We start from the raw sequence: 24,887 nt of genomic DNA, 5'->3' as shown, positions 1-24,887 counted from the left end.
TAATAATAATAAATCAATGATAATCAATTTGAGATATAAAGTGATATACGTCTCTCCATATTAGCTTGGTGCCTCATGGTGCTCCTCAAAAAAAAAAAAAAAAAAATTATCTATATAAAGATATATATAAATATATATAGATATATATATATAAATATATATTACATAATATCTTAATTTAAAAATAGTAATTATTTACAGGAGCTCAAGTTTCTGTTTTACTAGAGTTTGCAGAATGTGACGTTGTGAGCTTCCGAAGATGACGTTGGAGAAAGGGGTGCGCGCGCGCGCCCGTTTATGTGTGTGTGTGTGTGTGTGTGAGTGAAACAGAGCGGAGGTGAAGAAGAGGAGGATGAAGCAGGGAGCGGAGGATGGGAGGAAGAGTGGAGTGAGAGAGAGAGAAAGAGAGAGATAGGCTGGCTATCAAGGGCTCGTGTGAAGTGTGAATGTCTGTGAGGGGCTTCGATGGGAGTTTTATCGCAGCGCCGAAACAAAGACGCGATTTTTTTACCATCCGGAGAAACATTGTAGCGGAAACTTTAAACTTTTACCCGCCACAGCGGCAGCGCCGTGCCGGGTCCCGGCTTTGTCTCGCGACGGGGGGAAGTACGCCAGTACACGCGAGGATACAAAGAACCAGCACCAGTTTTGGATACACATTTTTGTCCACACAACGAGGGAATCCGTGATTATTGTGTTTGTTTAGGAGAGTGAGAGAATGGCGGCCAACATGTACCGAGTTGGAGGTGAGTATTATTGTTGAGGCTAACACTAGCAGCAGGCTCGCGGGGGTTAGCATTAGCATTAGCGCGAGCGGCTGTTTCCGCCTTAGTTACAATGAGCGGAATCCCGTTGCTAAGCGAGCTAGGCTAGTTTCGTTACGGCGCCTTTTGGGTTAACTCGATTTTATTTATTTATAAATGCATTAAAATTCACTTTTAGATTCGCTTAGATGCATAAACTTGCATTGGTTCGCAAACTCTTCTTTTCTTTGTAGTTTTGGTTCAAGTAATTAGCCGCCGCCAGCAAATGAGCCAATTATGAGAGAACCTTGCCGTTAGTTTATTCACTTATGATGCTTTTTACTCACTTTTTCGAGACTTTCATTCAAGTTTTTGGCGTACACGTTGGCTGAACTGTTCCATTCTGTCAAACTTCTGACAGCTGAAGTATATGGGACTCTCACAGTACAGGATGCAAAGACTTTCAGTTTTGTCACTTGTTTGAAACGAAACAAAGCCAAATAACTGTCCATTTATACTGATATCAGGAAATGTAGACACTTTGAACTTGAACCTAGAAAAGAGAAACGACTCATTCAGTGGGAATATAAGTGCAGATGTGGATCGTGAATTATTTCTGTGCTCATGCACGTGTGGATAGAAGATGCGAATGTGATCTGAGCTGATAACAGTTGCTTTAGTTAATCCAGCTGCAGTTTTCAGTACGTTTTATACCCATTGTCATCTACTGTACACTAACATCTATTGTCAGTGATGCTCCTCACTGTGTATTGTAATGCAGTCTGCCTTATAACAATATTGCATGCGCGTAAACCTTTACATCAGCTTGACATGGTGACCGTGTACATTATAGTGCTTTTATTTTTTTAAATCCGGGAATCGGCCGTAAATAGGTCACGGCAATCAGGCTGTGTTGCTTTAGCAGATGCTGCTGATTGCTTTATTGCAGTTGCAGTTTGATCAGGCAGGGTTTGATGGGAAGATCTGGTAGAAAAACTCAGTTATTACACGCTTGTCAAAATGTATTAGAGTTTATCAAGACTGATTTCAGAGGAAGGCGAAGTCTGCATCTGCTCACAACATAAGTCATTTAATTTTTTTATGCAATTAAGAAACTAGTTATCATGCAATGTAGAATTTTAATGTAATGATGATTTTTCATAGTTTGCCAGATACTTTAGTGTATTTTACTGTGTTTTGGGAGATTTGCACAGGTACTGCTTTAAGGTCATTGAACTTGACCTCAGATTCTTGCCCCAAGCTTTTGCTTCCCTACATTTCCCCTCTGTGATCTGAAGCTTTGTGACTCAAATGCTGTCCCAATGTTGTTGCTTTTTACCCATTTGATCAGAGTGTGTTTTTGTCTTTAAGCTTCCTAGAATACATTAGTAATAGAACATCATATCAGCCAATATTTGCTGGACTTGTATATTGGCCAGGTTGAATTATCAGTTGATATTTGGCCATTTTGAGAAAGTCGATGTCTGACTATAACTGTGTCTGCTTGGTCGATAACCAAAATAGTTTAAAGACGGCATGAAAAGAAATTTTATATTTTCTAAATGCTCGTTATTCATCTGATTGTGAACGATTATTTTTACCTCGTAATGTTTAATGAAAATGTTATGTATTATATATAGGCCTATAATATTATTCATACTTAATGAAAACAGACTTCTCTCTGATGAGGTACGCAGGACTTCTCCAATCATGTATTCCGCTTAAACCCCACCCCTTTATTACAATCAACTGCAAGCTCACATTCAAATCTGCCTTCATCCAATCAACAACCATTGTTTCTTTTTTGTTTATCCTTTTTACTCTGACATACCTAACAATGTAGATGTAAATATCTGTCGGTACTTCTGTTACATTGCAACTTTATATTCTACCAGCATCCTTGTCATTGGATAATAAATAGTTTTTGTTTTTAGTCTTTTAAGTGCATTATAAATGTGTAAAATAATTAATGTCTCATTTACAGTCAATAATTTGAATGCATATATTGGCGTTATATACCTGTCAACCCTCTCGCACGCTGTGCTGTCTAGATATCATTCATTTGTTGTATTCCTCATTTGAAAGTCACTTTGAATGAAAGCATCTGCCAAATGAATAAATGTAATCTAAATGTAGATATGCTTATTGACATTGGGCTTTCAGAGATCCATATTGGTTGACCACTAGAATATATGTTGAGACATCATCTTTGTCTGGTTCACTTGTGCTCTCTGAACTCTTGGTTTGAATGTCGCTCTCCTATGCAAACACAGCACACTGTTCAGCAGTTAACTGTAGCAAATGTTACTGTAACAGTAAGCATACTGAAGGATAGGACTTGTCCTCTTCTCTTTTGTGGCGCATTAAGTTCAAACAGGCAAGATGCAACTGCGCTGTTTGCCAGCAAGTGTTTCAAACCAGGACTATAATTGAGAAGGTTTTGGTTCAGTGAAGCTTAAATCGTTTATCATGGGGTGTTAATTGAGACTTCTAATAAAGATGCAAAGAGGATACTTGTCTAGTGATGCAGACAGAAATTTCTGCTCGTATGCAATGTGCATGTGGGCAAATGCATATATCAGGTGACATTGTGTGGTCTGTTAAATAAGGATCCTGCTCTATATGTGCATATACTGCCAGACAGATATTTTTATCATATCAAACAACACAGTGTGCCCGATCATACACCCGGTGCAATGCTGTGTAAAAAAAAAAAAGGTGTTTTTTGCTAGTTTCAGCCCAACGCAGTTATCATTTTCGCGTCCTGCACCACGTTGTTTAAATAGCAAATGCATTTGCGCTCATGGGCGTGCTGGACGAAAACGAGGTGTATTCAAGGCACATTGTTGGTGCGTTTCTATTTTGAGGCAACTGAAAGCAACTGAACCTGGTCAAAAGTCAATTTTTTTTGTTATTTAAAGAGCATGTTAGTAATATGTGCCTGTAGGCAGGTGCACAAAGTGCATGCCCTATGCTTATTACACACAAAGGCATGCGGCGCAGCACACAAACATGCCAAATATTTAAAATAAAAGGATTACAATGTAAAAGATTATTATTGTGTGCATAAAGATAAAAATACTTTGGTGGAATCCAGTTTGTCCCGTAGATGGTCTGCTCGCACGCTTTAACCTCGCGCATGAGCAGATCCGTTTGCTCACCTGAGAAGCGTTCAGTTTTTCCGCTTGCAAATTCCGCCATGTAAATAGCGAGCGCAACTAGATTTAAAGGGAATGGGAGATGAGACTCTGATTGGTTTATTGCACGTTATGCCCAAAACACACCTATTGCTCATTAAGAGACAACCCTCATCGAGTGCGGTGACCATTTTTCCTGTCGTTAAACTAGCAAAAGTGGATTCGAACTAGGCATGTGACGGTATCAAATTTTCATGTTGTGATAATTGCTGAAGCTTTTATCACGGTATTCGGTATTATCACGATATTGAAATAAGTTGCAAAAAAAAGTGTTGTAATGGTATCTTATAACAATAATTCTGAACATTTAAATACAATAATACAATACACAAATTATAAAGTAAAATGTTGCAAACAGATTAAAGTGCAAAAGAATTATAAAGAACAACAGGTAACACTTTATAATGTCTCATTATTTAATGTTAGTTAATGCATTAACTAAGATTAAGAATGAGCTACATTTATTACAGTGGGTATTTTCTGTTAATGTTAGTTAAAAAATACAACTGATCATCGTTCGCTTTAGCTCAAGTCCATTAAATAATAGTTACAACTTTTGATTTTAGTAATGTTATTAAACTTAACTAAGAAATTAACTTTTTGCAAATACAAAAAACTGAATGGCTATTAAGATGAACACTTAACCTCATCTTAAAAAAAAAAAAAAAAAAAAAAAAACTTCCTATCCTTTCACTTCCTCTAATCCCTCTCTATTGTAGCTTATGATAATCTGAGCACTGCCTATAACTTGTATTATGAGCACTTCTTGTCTATTTGCCCCGTCATGGCGACTCGCTTGTTGTATTCCTCACTTGTAAGTCGCTTTGGATAAAAGTGTCTGCCAAATGAATAAATGTAAATGTATTTGAATTATTTTAAATAGCTGCTTTGTTTACGGGGTTTTTCGGGGTAACCACTGCATTTCTACTGTTCCATCAGTGCCCTCTGCTGTCAGAGAGTGAACGTGCACTTTCATTCTTTCACTTTCGCATGTCCCACCATGTGGTTCTTGTGCACATAGCCGGGCTTGTTTACATCTGAGTGCGCATTCCTTTGATGCAGCTTACAGCGGTCTTGTGCATTTTATACGGTTGATGGGGAAAGTATTCTGATAATGTATTATAAAAATTTGATATAATAAATAATTATTCACTGTATTTTGAAGTGCCCACTATAACATTATTATGCATATTCATTATCGTGATATTGTATTACCGAATATTGGCACGTGTCTAATTCAGACATGCCCTTAGTGCACTTGCGCCATGCGTTTTAGACCATGCACTAGACCAGTGGTTCCCAAACCTGTCCTGGAGGTCCCCCAGCCCTGCACATAATGTCTCCCTCATCTATCACACCTGATTCAACTCATGAGCTCATTAGGACTGCAGGACCTGAAATGGGTGTGTCAGAAATAGGGAGACATACAAAAAGTGCAGGGGCTGGGGGTCCTCCAGGACAGTTCTGGGAACCACTGCACTAGACCATTTAGTTTGCGTTTTTCAATGCTTTACACTAGTGGTCAAGCAATATGGGGTTATTAAATGGCCAGTTTTGATACATGAGAGAGCAGATGCTTTTATCCAAAGCAAGCAACTGACATTACATTCAAGTTGTACATTTTATCAGTTCAAGCATTCCCTGGAAATCAAACGCAAGACCTTGGTGTTGCTGGCACTATGATCTACTGTTTGAGCTAAAGGAATGTAATGGTAATACATAAAATGCACATTAAGGATAACAAATGAGATGCATACATGTGCTAAATTGAAATGAACACCTATTTTACACTTGAGAGATCATCTCAAAATTCACTAAAATATTTGGAAACAAGAATGTTCACTGTCCATTCACAGGACTGATCTTAAAATGGTCAAATAAAGATCGTGATTAACTTTGTTTTTACCCATCCCTGGTAACAACCAAGTAAGCAATTTGTAAGTTGAAATGTTTCTCCTCAAAATGTGTAAACCTTGTTCAGATTTTTCTGCATCCTGACCAGCCCAAGTCAGCAACTCTGGCTTAAAAGATGTTGTGAGTTTAAAACAGGACTGGATATGTTTCTCTGACCAGTGGCAGAGCAGGGAATTGTTCAGGAAATCTGTTTGAAAACCACCATTTTTACGATTCTGTTTAGTGATGCTAGTAACTAAAAAATTATGCATGTACACCTATGGGTGTACTTAGACCACTATTTTTGTCCTGGTCAGTATCCCCAAACCTCAGTGGATTTTTAGGTGTCTCTGAACACCAGATGCCATAAGCTAACAATACAGCACATCCCTGCTTTAAGAGCAGATGGCTAGACCCTGTTTCTCCTTGAGGGAAATTATTGATCCATGCAGCTCAGTCTCTCCTCACTGTCTCTCTGATTGATGAAGCTCATGAACTTGGGAGAGAGACCTCCATTTTGAGGTGTCCCTAGCGGCACGGCTTAAGAACATGGCTGAGTAGAAGCGAGAAAAGAAAGCGTTAGTCTGATCAAAGATCAACGTCTACCAGAATGTCCAGAGCTGACCAGCTCAGACTAGACGAGAGAGTTATTACATAACTGAAGTGATGTGTTCAGGGTACAGGCTGTTGGGTACGTGCCTCATCGTATGTGCTCTCAATATTGATCCATACATTACTCATGTCACTTTCTGTATGATTATGGAACTCTTGCATAATAACGAAATTTGATTGTTCTTGAGTTTAGTGATGGAATCTGAACTTTTTTTTCTCTACATCTTTGAATTCGAATAGAGTACTACTTTCCTGTTGTTAGATAAAAACATTAATCAAATCAACTAGTATATTCCATATATCAGATACATATATCAGAATGTGATGTGGTTCTGAATATATCAGAACCCAGCCGATATTATAGACCTTTTTTTTTCTTTTTCCCCAATTGATCAATATTGGTCAATAGTGGATGTTTAATTGTCATGCTCATTTCCACTATTTTTCCACTTGGATTACATTTGCTATAATCTAGCACACACTGAAAGTTAAGTTGTGTTCCAACTGACAATCTATATACACACTTGTACATGATGTAGTTATGCAGTTATGCTCAACCATGTAGTATATGAATTTATAAGGTTATTTTGTCATTAACATTGGAGTCTGAAAGCCCCTCCCCCTCTGCTATATAATTAAAGCTGCCACAGTTGAGTGCATGAAGTGTCTAACGCTCACACTTCTTCTTTTTGTCGGTTAAGTGCATCATCCTAATATTTAAAGTGCACTTTTTCTTTTTGAAATTTTCAGTGTGAACACACTACTCACATTTATGCTACAAAACGACATATTAGAATAGTGCACAAGTTTGCAAATTGGGTAATTATAGGTGATTGTAAATAGATTTTTTTTCATTGTTCACAAGTTCCAAATTCCTCAAACCTCATTGTTTGCAATTTTATATATATATATATATATATATATATATATATATATATATTTTAGTAATTTACAAAAATTCCCATAATTGATTGTTGTTTAAATTGATCAATTAATGATTAATTAATCAATTGTTAACCTTAAAGGGGATAGTTCACCCAAAAATGAAAATTATCCCATGATTTACTCACCCCCAAACCATCCTAGGTGTAAATGACTAGTTTTAAATAAAAAGTTTAAAATATGGATATTTTTCTTTAAAAAAAAAAAAAAAAAAAAATCTCTTTGCTTCAGAAGGCCTTTTTTACCCCCCTGGAGTCTGATTACTTTTATGATGGATGGATGCACTTTTTTTGTACTTAAATCAGAAGCGCCGTTCACTCCCATTATAAAGCTTGGAAGAGCAAGAATATTTTTTTAATATAACTCCAATTGTGTTTGTCTGAAAGAAGCTAACCATATACACCTAGGATGGCTTGAGGGTGAGTAAATCATGGGATAATTTTAGTTTTTTGGGTGAACTAACCCTTTAACTTCTTAAATCCGAAGCAGGGGGTGCTACTAAGTTATCACATTATTTAACCACTTGCTTAACCAAAATAAAATAGGTGTTGTTTTCAAGTTCAGAAGCTTGGCTTACAGTGAATATCGGGAATATGACCATCACTTAACAAGTGCTTTTAATTTTGCTGACATATTAGTAGTGCTTCATAGCGTGAAAAAATAACTGCTTTACATGAAATGTCATCTGTAAAATCATTGTACATTAACAGGTAGACCTTGTCATCTATCGTTGAAAAGGCCTCAACTAGCAGAATACAGAAGCATATTTGTTCCAGTTAGAGAACAAACTATGAAAAATCACAGCCGATGCATGTGTAGGCTTTAAGACTTCTAAGATCCGATCGTGTCGCAATAATGACGCAGTGTTTTCCAATGTCATTTGAAACTTCAACCGATGGAAACTAAATCTCGGGTGTGGTGGGTGGGTGTGGACAATGTGGAGATCAATCAGACACTGTTTTACAGCTGGAGCATGCTTGGATTGGTTTGATTGCTCAGATTGACAGGTCTTGATTTACTGTACGCCATAGAATAGGAGCGTACAGCTGAAGCAGCACTGGATGATTGTCACTTATCAACCAGGGCTGCTTTTCTCAAAAGCCTTGTGAGGTTTACTGTAGCGACCATTGGTGACAATGGTTCTACAATCTACATAGGCTTACGGTGGTTTTGGGAAATGCAGCCCTGGATCTTATGACTTGTTGTTTATTCTATGTTCTTTTATTGTGCCATTTACATCACAATAAGTAGTTCTTGTGTTAAGTAAAATCATTTGTTTTTGTTTTTTTTGTTTTTTTGTTAGTGTTTTTGTTTTTTTGGACCCTTGGTTAATTATGTTTTGAAATAAACTCCTAGCCTACCTAATCCATTGCATGGCTTGAAGACATTAATACATTTAGAATCCATAACTATACATAAGAAATGGAGCTCAGTGATCTGTCACTTACTGATGGTTTCTTTTGTCTACTGCAGATTATGTGTATTTTGAAAACTCCTCCAGTAACCCATATTTGATCCGCCGAATAGAAGAACTCAACAAGGTGAGTTTTGGAACATGTTCTGTCTAATCACTTAACAATTTTAAACCTCTGGTGTTGTTCAGTCATTTTAGAGCAAAACATTTTATTTTATTTTTTATTTTTGGAAATATTAAAAATCACTACTTCATCGGAATGGTAAACGGATCCACCCCCCACCAACCCCCGTTTGTATAATCTACAAATCAGCCACAATGCAAAAAAAACAGCAAGGGGTGGCACTCTAAAATATCAAGAGTGCAAAATAAACACACATACAGAATTTATGAACTGGTGTGACTAAAAGCAAGTTTTTAGCAAATGTGTGAAATGAATGAATAGTTCAGCCACAGTGCAGTAAAAAAAGGTCAGCAAGGAAGGGGTTACACTCTAAAACAGTGAGAGTACAAAACTATCACACAACACACTGTCATATAGACACAAATGAACTGGTGTGGCTGTAACAATATGGTAAAATTGAGCCAGAAGACTAAAATAAGAGGTTGAAATCAGGTTATTATAGCTCTGAAAGTTACATTTTTGTTTAATTTTGATGTTGTGTAACAAAGTTTTTCTCTGTGTTCAGGTTTGACTAGTAAAATCCATGCAAAAACTGACACTTCAAATCAACATTTAAAAAAAAAAAAAAATCTAAACCTTGACAAAAAGTAGTCTTTGAGAATGTCTAAATATATCCAAATCCACAACTTAATAAAAATAAGTATATGTCTAAAACAACTAGTGAATGTATAAGCCCTTTTATATAGAGCACTATATAGTAATCTAGTGGTTACACCGTGGCGTTACAGATGTTTTCTTTTTTTACTCCCACCAGATGGCATAGATTTGTATATATATATATATATTTGGGAAAAAATAATTGTTGCATAAATATTAATTAGTACTATAAAATTCTCTCAAAATAAAAATTATATTAAAAAATAAAATAAAAATATATATTCTTGAACAAAAATATATTACATTGATTTTACTGAAAATAAAAAGTTACATTTCAGATGTTCAGTCACTTTTCACCACGAACAACACAAGTTTGCAAATGAACAATACCAAATTTTCTTGATGCATGCAGGTTTTTGTTGTTTCCTTGTGCTTTCATTTGACCATGAGCTATTTTTGACCAGTATGACACCAATATTACAGCATGCATAATGAATTTGATGTGTCACCATTCTTACAGCCTAGAGTCAGACTGACTGTGATTGGTTGGGGCTTTTGATGTCTGCCAATCATTTATCATACATCATCAATTGCATGTGCAGAGATTTGAACATTACTCTGAACATGGATGATTGACATATGCCAGCTCTCTGCTAATGCATTGTCACTCATGACAGCATAGCAGACTGTCTCTGTCACCTGCTCCCCTCTGTTGTGCATTGCTAATGCTCAGCCATCATGCTGTTGTCTGCCGATGCACGCTGGGCTGTTTGAGATGAAGACCCAGCCGTAAGAGACTTATATAATGCTGAGAATGACACAGGCCTGTTTCCTGGAGCAGGGATTAAAACACTTTTATGTAACCTCAATTTTGAAGGGCTATGAAGCTCAGCAGGATGGGTAAACTAATGGAAGTGGTGTCTTTGTTCAATATGTATACATGTTAGTCAGAATTCAGTTTTGTCTTGAATATAAACAACTCTAACCCACACCGTGTTGCATTAATGAGTAAGATTTCCATATAGAGTGGTTCATTTTCAGTGCCGGAAAATGAGTAGAAATGTAGTTATTAAGAGGAGGACCCACAACTTTTTACTTTGGTGCTTAAATATTGATGCAGTTTCTTGCAAATCATAGACGGTGTTATTCAGTCCCGCTTTGACTTGATGAAAGTAGTTCTCTTTATACTAAAATTATGGGTTTTCACTGAAGACAGTAATAGCACTTAAGGTCATTATTTCACACATTGTGTAGAGAAAATGGCTGAATGGTCTTTTTGTATTTGGTCTTTTTCACACTCTTTCTTGTTGCATGTCTCCCCCTAGACTGCCAATGGAAATGTAGAAGCCAAGGTGGTCTGTCTCTTCAGGCGGAGAGATATATCTGCCAACCTCAACACTTTGGCCGATAGCAATGCAAGTGAGTACCCAACTGTTTCAGCCTTCTCCTGAGTTCACGTCTCGTCTTCACACTTAAGATGAAGTGTCACTATGTAGATATACTATTTGCATTGAAATACTACCAGGATTTACTGCTTTCACGTGCACACTGGGAGCAGATTTTAAAGCACCAAACTGGATCAATCCAATGTATAATGAAGTCAAATTTGCATATTATATAACTATGCGTTTTATAAATTTTCTTCTATCTATTTCTTCTGTCTTCTATCTGAATGAAGCAAATTATTTTTGTTGAACATATTCAATAATTTTATGACCAATAACTAGTCTCAGAATTAAATTTCTATTCTGAGGTTGAGGGAAAATCTGTGGAATATTGCAGAATAGATTTACAGTCACCATTAAATCAAAATCAACTCTTCCTATTTTTTTTATGGAATTTTGCAATGTTTATTATAAATGATCTATTTGTCCACATATCTTTTTTTTCATTCATGTGCCCTCAACTTCCCTTTCTTCTTGCAACGTTATCTCATCTCTGATGACATGCACCAGAATGGAGTAGGACAATAACGGCAACCTTTCACTCACATGATATTGCAGCAGTTAGCAAACAACAACAATCCAGTCAATTACCAATGGACAAAATCAAGTCCCACCCTACTTTCCTTTTTTTTGTTTTTCCTCCTCTCCATTTCACTTAGATATGCATCACAATAGGGAAGAAAGATGATTGTGATTCCTACTTTAAATATGGCAAAATATCTTAGTGGAGCTTAGTGTACTACACTCTTGTATTGATTGTTGAGAGTGTAATCAAACTAATCAAAATATTTACTTATTTACTAGTTGGACACACAAAGGGACAGTGCATTTGTAGATTTTTTTTTTTTTAAATGACATTCATTTCCATTCTTCATAAATTTGTGGAGCATTCTGTGGAGTTCTGCAGGTGTACATACCAACAAGTCGAAACAGAAGAACTTAGCAGAAGGACACCAATCTATACAGGCAACAAAACTAGATTACTTCTATTATAATTAGGGATGGACAAGATGGTTAACTAGTCACTCAACAGAAACAGAGAACTTAGCTGAAGGACATATATGGGCAACAGATTATAGACAATAGATTAATGATTTTTGGGCTTTTTTTTTTTTTTAGCTCTTCGTTTATTCACTGAGAAGCAATACTAAATTCATCCCCTTTTAAGTATTAGTAATTAGTAACGAATGCTCGTTGATGGAATGGAATGGAAGGAAACTAATGCCCTCTGTTATGCACTCTCTAGTTGCTTTTGAACACCATCACATCCTATGCAAGTGCACTCTGTGAAATAAGAGCACACTTGCTGATAAGGTCTGATAAACCCTAATTATGCAGACAAGCTAGTTGATAAGTCACACAGACATCCCACTTACTAGTTGATTTGACAAATGCTGTCTCATTTCATAGGCTGCAATCTTCAGAGGTTGCATTTGTCTTGGCGCATACATCAAAGGATGTCTTATTTAAAAAAAAAAAAATCATAAGGGCTTTTCACACTGCGATTAACCCAGGTTATCTTCATTCTAAACACTGCTTTTAACCCCGGGTAAGGGAGCGTTTCACACTTGTGATTTAGATGCAGGATTAGCACCGCTTTTTACCCCGGGTTATGAAACCCTGCTCCGGAGCAGGGTTAGCACTTTTGCGGTGTTAACTCCACATTTTTGCCAAACTTGTACAGTGTGAAACGTTGATGTGTTAGAATGTTACAACTAGATGCTTAGACAACCAAACTAGATGCTTAACCGACAACCAAACACGTGCCTTAGGCCCTGTTTACACTAGTGTGTTTTCGTTTTAATATGCACAAGTTTTGCTATGGTTATACCAGTCGTTTACACTACACCGGCGTTTTCGCACCTTGAAAATAGAGACATTCGAAAATGCTGCAGAGCCCTTTTTGGTTTCAAAATGTCGGGGTATTGTTTCAGTATAAATGGACCAAAACAGAGACTTTTGAAAACGATGGCATGGCTGCCCTTGACAACCCTGTAAACAATAACATGCAGTCTGAACTACAATCTTTGCTGGCTTTGTTGTAATTTTTAGCAGCCATTGTACAGTTAAACTCTGCATTTTTAATATGGCAGCTGCCTACGCATGCCCAGTGTGCTTGAACGGTCATGCGTTTTCGGCCGTGTAGTGTAGGCGGAGATTATTTCTGAAACGCTGTGGAAATGCCAGTGTAGATGAGGATCGCTTTCATTTTAAAAACAAAAATGCACTAGTGTAAACGGGGCCTTATATTCATGTGCTCTGGGCAGTCATGGAAACACTACGCAATGTATTTAAACAGTTGTTTCTGCGTATGATAGGAAAAATGTGACAGTTGGAGTGAAGAAGAGACCGCCTATAAAGATAAACCAGGATTCCATTTCCTGGGGTTTAGAATGACCCAGGGTTAACTATTTCAGGTGTGAAAAGCCCTATAAAAAAACTTGATCATTATTCCCAGTGAAGCCTACATTTTTATTTCTTGATGACTTTTGAATGTTGTGGTCAGTTTACTGAAATGAAGCAGCCTCAATGACGTATGTGTCCGACAAATGCTCCCTCCAGATGATGCAGTTTTCGAAATAAGAGAGTTAATATGTACTTTTGCACATCCCCAAATGTATTTATTATATCACAGCTGCAGGCGTTCCACATGTTTAATAAAGATGCTTAATCTCACCTATATGCCTGCGGCAGCAGTTCATTTATATGTAAATTCTGTGTACATGAACTGCTGTAAACCTGTCGTAATTATGTCAGTGCAGTGCATTAACCTATCCTTTCAAGAGTAGGGTCAGGTTTAGGTTGAGGAAGTTATTGCATTGACATGGGCAGTTAGCCTTCAAATCCTTTGTGGTCATGAGAGGCCAGTGTCAGCTTGGCTGCCCGTTTAATACTGAACGTATCTTCCTTTTTATGTTGTGGCACTCTACAGCACCAACACTGTACTGTTAAATAAGATCAGGGCTCCCATTTACATCACCTCCTCTTCTCTCTACCTTCTGCCCATCTTCCTCCTTCAACCTCACCTCCCACCCCCCACCCCCCTCCTGAATGGGCTCCTCTGTACTTATCCTCAGCTGCCATCCGCCCTGTGCTCTCAGAACAAAAGAGCCTTCATGGGACCCACCGGGCCATGGCGCTCAAAGGGTTAACACTAGGTTAACACTGTCTGGCTGGTGTCTTTGTCAAAGACTGAAAGTGTTATTAAACGCATGCATGTGTGTGCGCGCGCATTTGACTCTGAGGGTGTGCATGTATGATGGATTTGTCGTACGTGTGTCTTGAGTGCTCGTCTGCTTGTGTGTGTGTGTGTGTGTGTGAAAGAGAGCTTGTGGCATTTTTTTTTTTTAAATGCGTACTTGTGCATGGGGGGGGGTTGTTGCTCAATGGGGGGATGGGTGCCTCAGGTTTGTTGCACAGGGTTTCCCTGTAAAGCTGGCAGGGACGCATTGGCCAAGGGGAGAGAAAGGAGGGGGCAGGGCCACTGGGGTGGCAGGAGGGGTTAATAGAAAGGGGTGTGGTCTGATTTCCCGCCCTCTTCTTTGACAGGGTTTCCTTAGGCTCCGTGCAGGGGTGGAGTTTGGTCAGATCGTCTGATAAAGTCCTGCCAAGTCTCCTCATCTTATACGAGCATCTATTAAAGAAATATCTGTATCACCATTGTAAACTGGTGTCAAAAGTAATGTTTTTTTTAAATGCATTCAAGTGAGTTGACCTGCATTAAAATGTTTTTTTCCCCTCATAAGTCAACAGATCTCATGAAGGATATTCAATTGGTTTCTGAATGAGTGTAAAATTGATTGCAACCATTACTAATAAACTAAAGTGATGTGTGAACTTAAGATTTGGTCTGTGTGTTCTGAAAGTAAGCTGGTTCACATCAGGGCTAATTGAGGTATTGGCATCACACTAATGTGTGTGTGTGTGTATGTATTTTAGGAGACTTTGAAGAGGAGTCCAAGCAGCCTTCAACGTCAGAACAGCAGAAACACCAGCTCAAACACAGAGAACTGTTCTTGTCTCGACAGTTTGAGTCTCTTCCAGCCACGCACATACGGTAAATACACTCAGGCCACTTACAGACACAAACATCTCAAGATTGAATGATATAATCTCATCAGAACCCAGACTTGGGCTCCATATGTAAGATATTTGATTTGTATTGATACATTTATATCATACATTTTTATACTGTACATTGTTTTTATTCAGAGGAAAATGCAACGTCACACTTTTGAATGAGACTGATGTTTTAACTAGCTACTTGGAGAGAGAGGTAAGTGTCCACCTGCAGTACAAGAGCACTCACTGTGTAGTTTTTCATGGAGTGTCACAAAGCTACTGCAAGCCATAGCTGAGAGACGAGCCAAAACATGACAACCCTGTTAGTCACTCTCACAAAATCTGACAATAATGTCTGTCATGTTTTTACCTTTTTGCATTGCCATTTATTTTACTACAGTAAGCTCATTTTCATTTTAACGCTCATTACTGTAATGTAAAAAAATAAAAAAATAAAGTATTTGTATGTCATGATAGTATTTGTTGTATTTAATTTGTCATTTGTATTTTTTTATTTTCATTACAAAAATAATTGATGTGTTAACAACCTTTCAAAAGTTTGTGATATTCTTTTTAAATGTTTTTGATACATTATGCTCACCAAGGCTGCATTATATGATAAAAAATGCAGTAAAAATAGTAATATGGTAAAATAGTATTAGAATTTATTTCTGTGATGGCAAAGCTGAATTTTCAGCTAAATATGCAGTACTGTGCAAAAGTCTTAGGCCACCACCATCTTTGTTGTTTTATAATTTTTTTTTAATGGCTGTATTTTTATAGATTCTATATTTTTATATTTTTATAGATTGAAATCTATACTTTATTAAGATAAAAGATACAAAGGAAATATGTATAAAAAAAGGTAAAACAAAACAAAATGTCTTCTTTAAGCAAAAATCAGTATTTAGTGTGACCTCCTGGACTTCTTCCAGTTTCTCAAAGAAGAGAAAGTTTTCTTGGCCTTCCAGTCCTTTTCCATTCCATTTAGTTTTAAGAGAGCCGGTTCCTGCTATTGCTCAAATGTAAGGGGAGGTCACTATTGGTGCTTTTCCACTGCATGGTACAGCTCGGTACGGAACGGTACGACTCGCTTAAATAGTGCCACCTCGGTGGAGGTTCCAAGTGAGCTGTACCAATACTAAATGTGATGTGTAAACACTGCAGATCACTGATTGGTCAGAGAGAATCGTCACTACCAGTGTCATTGGATTTGAAACATGAGACACCAAACCCGCTAGATTTAAATGGTCAATAACAGCCACCACAGTATCATTTGTTCACGAAATGACTTGCTTTAAATGACTGTTGCACGCAACTTGAAAAAAGAAATGGCTGTATCGTGGACAGTAGACGAAGTGCAGAATTATTGGTAGACGAGGAGAGGATCCATGGCATTAGAGGCGGCGCAACTACACAATCAGTCTATAATCCCACCCACTCTGAAGCTGCACTAACTGCAGTGGAAAAGCAAACTGAAAATGAAATGTGCCGTGCAGTGCCGAGCCGAGCCGTACCACTTGATGGAAAAGCGGCATATATACTTGCCACTTAAGCCTATAGAAGCCCTTTTTTTTTTTTTTTTTTTTTTACTCCTCCTTCAGCTTTTAATACTGCATAATGTATTTTCTGGTTATATTTTAATAAGGAAATTGAGGAATAATTATATATGGTCATTATACCATTACTAAAACATCTAATGGTGGCCTAAGACTTTTGCATAATACTGTATGTATATACAGTTGTTTTTTTGTTTTTTTCATCAGAGTGAGCACCTTTTGCTTGATTAAAATGAAGCAAGTGCATCAAGTGTCTGTGTTGTCTAACATGTGTTTATTCTGCAGGACTGTTTCTTCTACTCTCTGGTGTTTGACCCAGTGCAAAAGACCTTGCTGGCTGACCAGGGGGAGATCAGAGTGGGATCCAAATACCAGGCAGAGATTCCTGACAAACTGGCTGAAGGTCAGAAGGTTTTTAATGTCTCTACACCTTAGTATTACTAAAACATGTTCCATTTGATGTGGAAAACTTGGATGTGATTCTTATCACAGTATTGCATTAATACTTCAAGTCCTTGTATTGATAGTTTCACCACACATTTTAGGAAAAAGTGCCTGTTGGACGTTGAAGGTCAAATTCAAAACTGATCAAGTTAATTAGTAAATACAATGTTTTCCATTTCATCAGGTGATTCAGACAGTAGAGTGCAGGAGAAGCTTGAGACAAAGGTTTGGGATCCTAATAACCAGCTGAAGGATCCGCAGATAGACCAGTTCCTGGTAGTGGCACGGTTAGTATTTTATTTTATTATTTATTTTTTGCTTCTTTAATGTGTTATTGTGCAGTAGCATGATTTAATTTGTTTTTGTTCATTTTAGGGCTGTTGGTACATTTGCACGTGCACTGGACTGCAGCAGTTCAATCCGCCAACCCAGTCTGCACATGAGCGCAGCGGCTGCATCTAGAGACATCACACTGGTGAGAGAATGGATGCATTCAATCACTCTTCCTTAACTACACATAAAAGTGCATTCCTCGTTCATTCTCTGCTTCCTCACTTGACTTCAGAGTCATGCACATCTGGCTAGGGTTAGGTAGGGTTGTCAAAATGTACCAGTACTGTCGGTACTAAAAAAAAATTTACTGTACCAGCATTAGTATGTAGTATTGGTTATATTCAGTACCTGCTGATAGGTGCTGCTTTTAAACACACTTTTTTGAGCATCAAAGGTTTCTATTTATTTTATTTAAGGTTTGTGTTTTTACAAGCTTTGAGCATTGATTGTAACAAATCATATTTGTTGAGTGTGTGAACACATTGGCCAATCAGATGTGCTAGTCAGTAAGTTAGTCAGCTTAATGCTGCTAAAAACACACGATTTTATTATAACCAACAAAGTATAAACTTGATGTAAATAAAAGATTCATTGTACAATTAAGCCTGTTTTTTGTATTATTACTATTATAACAGGAGTTTTTGCAAGTGCAGAATTCAGTGAGTTTGCGCTTTAGAGATTGACAGCCTTAGTGATTGTAAAGGGAGGCTTTTCTCATGCTTTGTTTATTACCCCATTCACAATCAATACAAGTTTAGTTTTTTCTTTCCATGATGTTGGTTCAACGTTGCTTTTTAAACCAGAAGAATGACATACCATTTTCCCCTTAATAAACATAATGAGTGCTATTGTTGTTTATTGATGTGCAACCTGTACACATCTCAAAAAATGTGTTTTAGGGTTTCATGACCCTTTAAATGCTTGATTGAATCAGTGACTGCGATGATTGACAGTGATAACTAACTGATGAGACAAAACAAGGACAATTTTTAAAAAACATTTTTTCTGCAGTTTTTGCTCTGGTACCGAAATTGGTACAGAAAACGGAAAAAATGTACTGGTATTAGTGCTGGCTACTGAAATTTTGGTACTGTGACAACTCTACATCTGACAGTGATTCTCACTGTCCTGTCTGTCTGTAGTTCCACGCCATGGACACTCTTCAGAAGAATGGCTATGACCTCGCCAAGGCCATGTCAACGCTGGTGCCGCAGGGTGGCCCGGTACTGTGCAGGGATGAGATGGAGGAGTGGAGCGCCTCAGAAGCCATGCTGTTCGAGGAGGCTCTGGAGAAATACGGCAAAGACTTCAATGACATTCGCCAAGACTTTGTGAGTTTACAACACCATACTTGACCATTTACTCTTGCACAAACTGCACCATTTGGGAAAGTTCAAACGATTTAAATGTACATTTGTTGTTGAACTGCAGTTGCCCTGGAAGTCATTAGCTAGTGTGGTCCAATTCTACTACATGTGGAAGACTACTGACCGTTACATTCAGCAGGTACAAAACCTTGCATGCTTTTTTACAAACCGAAATAAATTTAGATGTCAACTTTTCTTCATGTATATGAATGTGTATCTTAACCAAGTTGCTTGTTTTATCCACCAGAAAAGACTAAAGGCAGCAGAGGCTGACAGCAAGCTGAAGCAGGTGTACATCCCCACCTAGTGAGTATTTAGTGTCACTGCACTATTTGTTTTTTTTTTTTGTTTTTTTTTTGGGTTTTTAAACCTTTTTCTAAATATAAATGGCACAAATCAGTGTCTCTTTAGTTTAGTCTTTTAATTAATAATTGCACAAATCCCATGTAATTTAGAGAAAGAATTACCATTAAAAAGTTTGGAGTTGAAGATTTTTGTAAAGATTTGAATGAAGTCTCACCATTTATTTGAACAAAAATAGTTAAAATTGAAAAAATATTTTACAATAAAATAACTATTTTCTGTTTTAATCTATTTTAAAATGTAATTTATTCTTGTGATGTTAAAGCTGAATTTTCAGCATCATTACTCCAGTCTTCAGTGTCACATGATCAAAGCAATCATTCAAATATGCAGGTTTGGTGCTCAGTAAATATTTTATCATCAATATTATAAAAAAAAAAAAATATTGTGCTGCTTAATATTTTATGTAAAATACCATGATACATTTTTTTTCAGGATTCTTTGATAAAAAGAAAGTTTTTCTATTCATCATTTTTCTTTGTAACTCTCTTTACTGTCAATTTTTATTAATTTGACTTATCCTTGCTGAATAAAAGTGTGAATTTCTTGTTGTTTATTTAAGTCTTATTGACCCCAAACTTTAAAATGGTAATGTATGTTAGTCTATTGTTGAATATAAAATTAACACAGCAAGAAAAGTAGCTATTTAAGTTAGCTATTGTATTGTCCGTTTTTTTATTTTTATTTGATTAAGATAATTGGGTTTTTTCTGGTTGGTTGGTTTGTTGGTTTGTTTTTGCTATATGAACTCATCAACTTGTCAAACAGCTAAACATACTACAGGAAAGAGTCTGAGAATCTAAATTTTGTTCTCTCCTTCAGCACAAAGCCCAACCCCAACCAGATCATGGCACCTGGAAATAAACCTGGCATAAATGGTGCCACCGGCTACCAGAAAGGCCTCAGTTGTGAAAGCTGTCATAGTGAGTAAACTCACTGTACACATTTATGGTTCATATTTTGGCTCAAATATTCCTGTACATTAAAATGAGGGTATTCATCAATTTGACTTGCTACTCCTCCAGCTGCCCAGTCTCAGCAGTGGTATGCATGGGGCCCTCCCAACATGCAGTGCAGACTCTGTGCATCCTGTTGGATTTACTGGAAGAAGTATGGTGGTCTTAAGACCCCCACTCAACTAGAGGGCGCCACAAGAACTGGCTCAGTATGTGAATCCTGTCTTGTTTTGTGTCATGTTTACTGTGTTTTACAATATTAGAGTTTAATGCATAAAAATAAACAGTGAGAATATCTTGTTAGTTTCATTCATCATCTTGCTGGCAGGTTTATTTCAGGCCAATCATTTTAAAGGGACAGAATGATGAATGGAGACAGAAAATTGCCAAACCAAACAATGAACATGATCCATCTTTCCAATAGGATGCAGCTCCACGGGGTCACATGACCCGCCAGGAGGTACAGGGCATGTCCCCATTTACCAGCAGTGCAGGAAGAGCTAAACTTCTGGCTAAAAATCGGCAGACCTTCATCCTGCAGACCACCAAACTCACTCGAATCGCCCGTCGGGTGTGCCAGGACATCCTGCAGTCCCGCCGAGCGGCCCGTCGCCCCTACGCTTCCATTAACGCCAATGCCGTCAAAGCAGAGTGTGAGCAAACACTTGTTGTTGTTTTTTTTATCTGTATATTTAAAAAAAAAAATCATTTTATCTCCAGAATGTTTTTGACTACCTCTTTTTCTCTTTTAGGTATGATAAGACTTCCTAAAGCAGCAAAGAGCGCTATGAAGAACCGCCCTATTCCTCGACCGTCCCTCATCAATATAGTTAAAGAATTGGGTATGGCTTTAGCATTAAATCAAAACCAAAATATCATGATAAAAACATAATTTTAACAAATTAAATTACACGCATCACCTTTAATAGTGGGAAAATGAGACATAAAGGGCAATTAAATTGTTTGGTACAGTGTTTCACAGCAAAATATTTGAGAACAGATCATTTGATATGCTTGTTTTTGTTTGTTTTTTGTTTAGCTGTTCAAGCTCCTTTGAAACTCAAAGCACCACGAGGTGCTCCAACACCAATCAACCGTAACCAGGTCAACCAGCCTCGGAGCGCATCCGCCCTACTGGGCAAGAGGCCCTTCGACAACGTAAGTATCTCGTACAAATATATATTAACCTTCTCATAGGTAGAAAATGGTGTACACGGATCTAAGCGCTCTCTTTGACTACAGGCTGGAGGTCATTCTTTCTCCACCAATGGAAGGCCGTTCGCATCGGGAATGAGAGCAGCCACCCAGTCAGTCATTAAGAGACAGAAGGTCAGTCAAGGAGATGCTCCAAATCCTGTGGTGTTTGTGGCTACGAAAGACACCAGGTATGTTTCAAAAGCATCTTATTGTCATGTGTTTGCCTTTTCCTGAGACTAATTCCATGTGTGTGATTCACAGAGCCCTGAGGAAACACCTCACTCAGGCAGAAATGAGGCGGGCGGCCAGAAAACCACACCTCCCGGTCAGAGTCAAACTCCCCGTGCCACCCCGGCCGATTCCCATACCCATCTTACCCTCCAGCACCAGTGAGCCAATTGTGTTGGAGGACTGAGCGATGTTCCAGTAGACCACATCCATTGCCAGAGCATGTTAAACCCACCATCATCAGCTTCGTCTTCTGTCGCCCCCCCAGATCCCACACGCACAACCACGCTCGGGAAAATGACGTACCGCATACTCTTACACCAGCATACACCAGAATTCATAGCGTTTTACTCCCAGTGTTAAAGTTTAAGGGTTCGATGCCCTGCTGTCCTGTTGCTTTTTTTTTAATTGCAAATTCTTTTAACTGTGTAATTTAAAGCAAATCATGTTCATTCTAAGATGGTGTAAAAGCACACTTTATTTTTCTCCAGTTCTGTCGTTATTTGTATAAATATTAACAGGTTTTTTCAAGAGTTTGATTCTTGTGTGTATGGAAAATGGGATTTAAATGTGTGAGGGAGTATGTCGTCTTTTTACCATCATTTTCTTAATTTCTTAGGTTGCTTATGTTAAAAACAGAATCACCCTTTTTCATGCTATATAGACAAATAAATGATTGCGCTGCTCCTTTTATTTCAGCCAGTACTTGTGGTTCTAGCCTTTCAGGCCTAGCTGAATTGTGGAAAGATGGTATCATGGAAGGCATTTACAGCAAAAGTATTGCTCGCTTCAACGGATCTGCAGTTGGGTTGGTGTTTATTGATAGCGACCTGGCTTCTCGGACACAATATTGTGTTTTTGGATCCAAAAATTCTGCAGTGTAGCTACTCCAGTCAGTGATATTTGAAGGTCTTGTAGGATTCTAGCTGAAAAGCTTGTCTTAGAATGAAAACACATTTTTGATGAATTAGGAAGGCTTCTGGTTTTAGGAAAGTATTGAAGGTGTTCATGAATGTAAGGTTTGAGGTGGTCTCCTATAGGAGGTTGGATGTTGCAGTCAGTTTGGCCTGTTTGTACCTCAATAATTGAGCTTTTACCATAAAACGACATCATGAACAAAGCCATAAGTTTGTTTTCCACTTCTGCTTTTTTTCCAAACATGTTGACGCACTCGCATTTGTGTTATAATGGTCTTGTGGGCTACTGGGAAGCTAATTTTAGCAATTGTAGATAAAGAGAGAGGGAAAAGATGTTTTTGGGTTTTTCTAGTAATGACTCGAATATAGGCTGATATTGATGCATACTCTTCCCCCTTATTTTTTTTTTTTTTTTTTTTTTTTTTTTTGTAAACTAGATCCATTGAGAGATGGAAAAGCTGTTTTCAGTTTTCCTAGTCATGGCTCAACTAGGCTGATATTGATACATATTTCCGCCTTACGATTAAGCTTTTTTCTTTTCTTTTTTTGAGCTGAAAGGTTGGGCTTTTTGACAGATTTCCTGGCTTGCTGAGGTTCGTCGACACAAAATTTAATTGTAAATTGTTCCCCCCATTAGGGGTTTTGTAATGTTTCTTAAACAAATGGAGCGTGCACTGCACACTAAAGACACAAATAAATGTTAACCTGTCCCCTTTTAAGTGTCACCAGTTTTTTATGAAGGGGGTTTGTGACCCTACAATATTTTGGCAAAACTTGAAAAAAAAAAAAAAAAAATACATGTTAACATTGATCTCCATTATGGGAAAGAGTTGGGGGAGGGAAGACTGGTTGATTTTAGGGTTTGATTCAAGGGTGTGAAGGATTTCAGTTTTGTCAAATCAATGACAAATTTCTTTCAACTCACAACTCAGACTTTTTTTAATATTCCAGTGTCTCTGTATCCTTTAATGTATCTTGTGATAAGAAAATAAAGATTTTTTTTGTTTGTGGTCCTAAACAGGCAATTTTTCATCTTTCTTCAGAGCGATTACATGGGTATTGATTTATTTGCACTTGCAGTGGACCATGGTAGACGGCATATTTATTTCTTCGTAAATGAAAACAAGGCTGTGGCCAGCCTACGGAAGCGTGAGACAGCGGAACGCAAACAGACATGTAAACACATTATGGGGTATGAGCAAAAAAACGTATGTATTCTGTAAAATAGGTTGCATCACTTCCGGTCCATGTCTTTTGTACGGTCCATGTGCTTCCTTAAAGGATTAGTACACTTTCAAATTAAAATTTCCTGATAATTTACTCACCCCCATGTCATCCAAGATGTTCATGTCTTTTTTTCTTCATTTGAAAAGAAATTAAGGTTTTTGATGAAAACATTCCAGGATTTTTCTCCATATAGTGGACTTTAATGGGAACCAAACGGTTGAAGGTCAAAATTAGTTTACAGCGATCCCAGACGAGAAATAAGGGTCTTATCTAGAGAAACCATCGCTCATTTTCTAAAAAAATATTTATAGTTTTTAAAGTTTTAACCATAAATTCTCATCTTGAACTAGCTCTCTTCTTCTTCTCTATTTGAATTCCAGCATTTGAATTTGAATTCCTAAGTGTATTACTGCCCTCCACAGGTCAAAGTTTGAATTAAATTGTCATATACAATATGCTAGTGCAAGTATATAACAATTAGTTCAAACTTTGGCCTGTGGAGGGCAGTAATACACTTTGCAGTGTCTACACTGCCAGAATTCAAATAGAGAAGAAGAGAGCTAGTTCAAGATGAGCATTTATTGTTAAAATGTATAGAAGTTATTTTTGTTTTAGTTTGGTTTTTTTTGTTTTTAGAAAATGGTTTCTCTAGATAAGACCCTTATTCCTCGTCTGGGATCATGTAGAACGTTTTAAAGCTGCAATGAAACTGTAATTTTGACCTTCAACCGTTTGGGCTCCATTGAAGTCCACTATATGGAGAAAAATCCTGGAATGTTTATCAAAAACCTTAATTTCTTTTCAACTGAAGAAAGACATGAACATCTTGGATGACATGGGGGTGAGTAAATTAACAGGAAATTTTCATTTGAAAGTGAAGCCAAAGCGTCTCGATCGCCCCCAAGTGGCTGGATGCAGTATAGGTCATAAGCCCCGCCCTCTCCTTGTAATGTAATGGGACAAGAGACAAACTAAACAGTCAAATTATATGTCTAATATCTTTTCCCAAACACATGTAAAAAATGAGTACAGACAACAGTCCATATATATAGAGTCTATATTCAGGGTGTAGAGATACATAAAGTTTATAGACCCTATCCGTACAGACAGACTCACAGTGTGTGTCAGAAACAGTTCTACAAATGTACATCTGACATTATCAGATACAGTTTGACAGCAACATCTGACACTACCAAATACAGTACAT

The 24,887-nt window shown here is 37.5% G+C and overlaps 1 protein-coding gene across 2 annotated transcripts; it reads left to right on the top strand.

The window, feature by feature from the left end:
* The first annotated feature begins 321 nt into the window (after positions 1–321).
* On the top strand, positions 322–23,463 carry mta2 (metastasis associated 1 family, member 2). 2 transcript variants are annotated; one of them, XM_067399728.1, is made up of 18 exons: positions 322–746; positions 8,861–8,928; positions 10,908–11,001; positions 14,967–15,084; positions 15,240–15,303; positions 16,934–17,051; positions 17,277–17,379; positions 17,468–17,567; positions 18,568–18,756; positions 18,857–18,931; positions 19,040–19,098; positions 19,978–20,078; positions 20,181–20,320; positions 20,536–20,764; positions 20,864–20,953; positions 21,151–21,269; positions 21,354–21,440; positions 21,570–23,463. In XM_067399728.1, the coding sequence occupies exons 1-18, from the start codon at positions 719–721 to the stop codon at positions 21,699–21,701; spliced, it is 1,914 nt and encodes a 637-aa protein (XP_067255829.1). In that variant the 5' UTR covers positions 322–718; the 3' UTR covers positions 21,702–23,463. The 2 variants fall into 2 exon arrangements, with proteins under 2 accessions (XP_067255829.1, XP_067255828.1); XM_067399727.1 differs by having other exon boundaries at positions 21,354–21,496.
* Positions 23,464–24,887: the final 1,424 nt, after the last annotated feature.

The sequence above is a fragment of the Chanodichthys erythropterus genome, chromosome 11 (genome assembly GCF_024489055.1).
Source record: "Chanodichthys erythropterus isolate Z2021 chromosome 11, ASM2448905v1, whole genome shotgun sequence".
In the NCBI taxonomy this organism is placed as follows: domain Eukaryota; kingdom Metazoa; phylum Chordata; class Actinopteri; order Cypriniformes; family Xenocyprididae; genus Chanodichthys; species Chanodichthys erythropterus.
The sequence above is the reverse complement of the archived record's forward strand: the minus strand, read 5'-3'. Positions and strand labels throughout refer to the sequence as shown.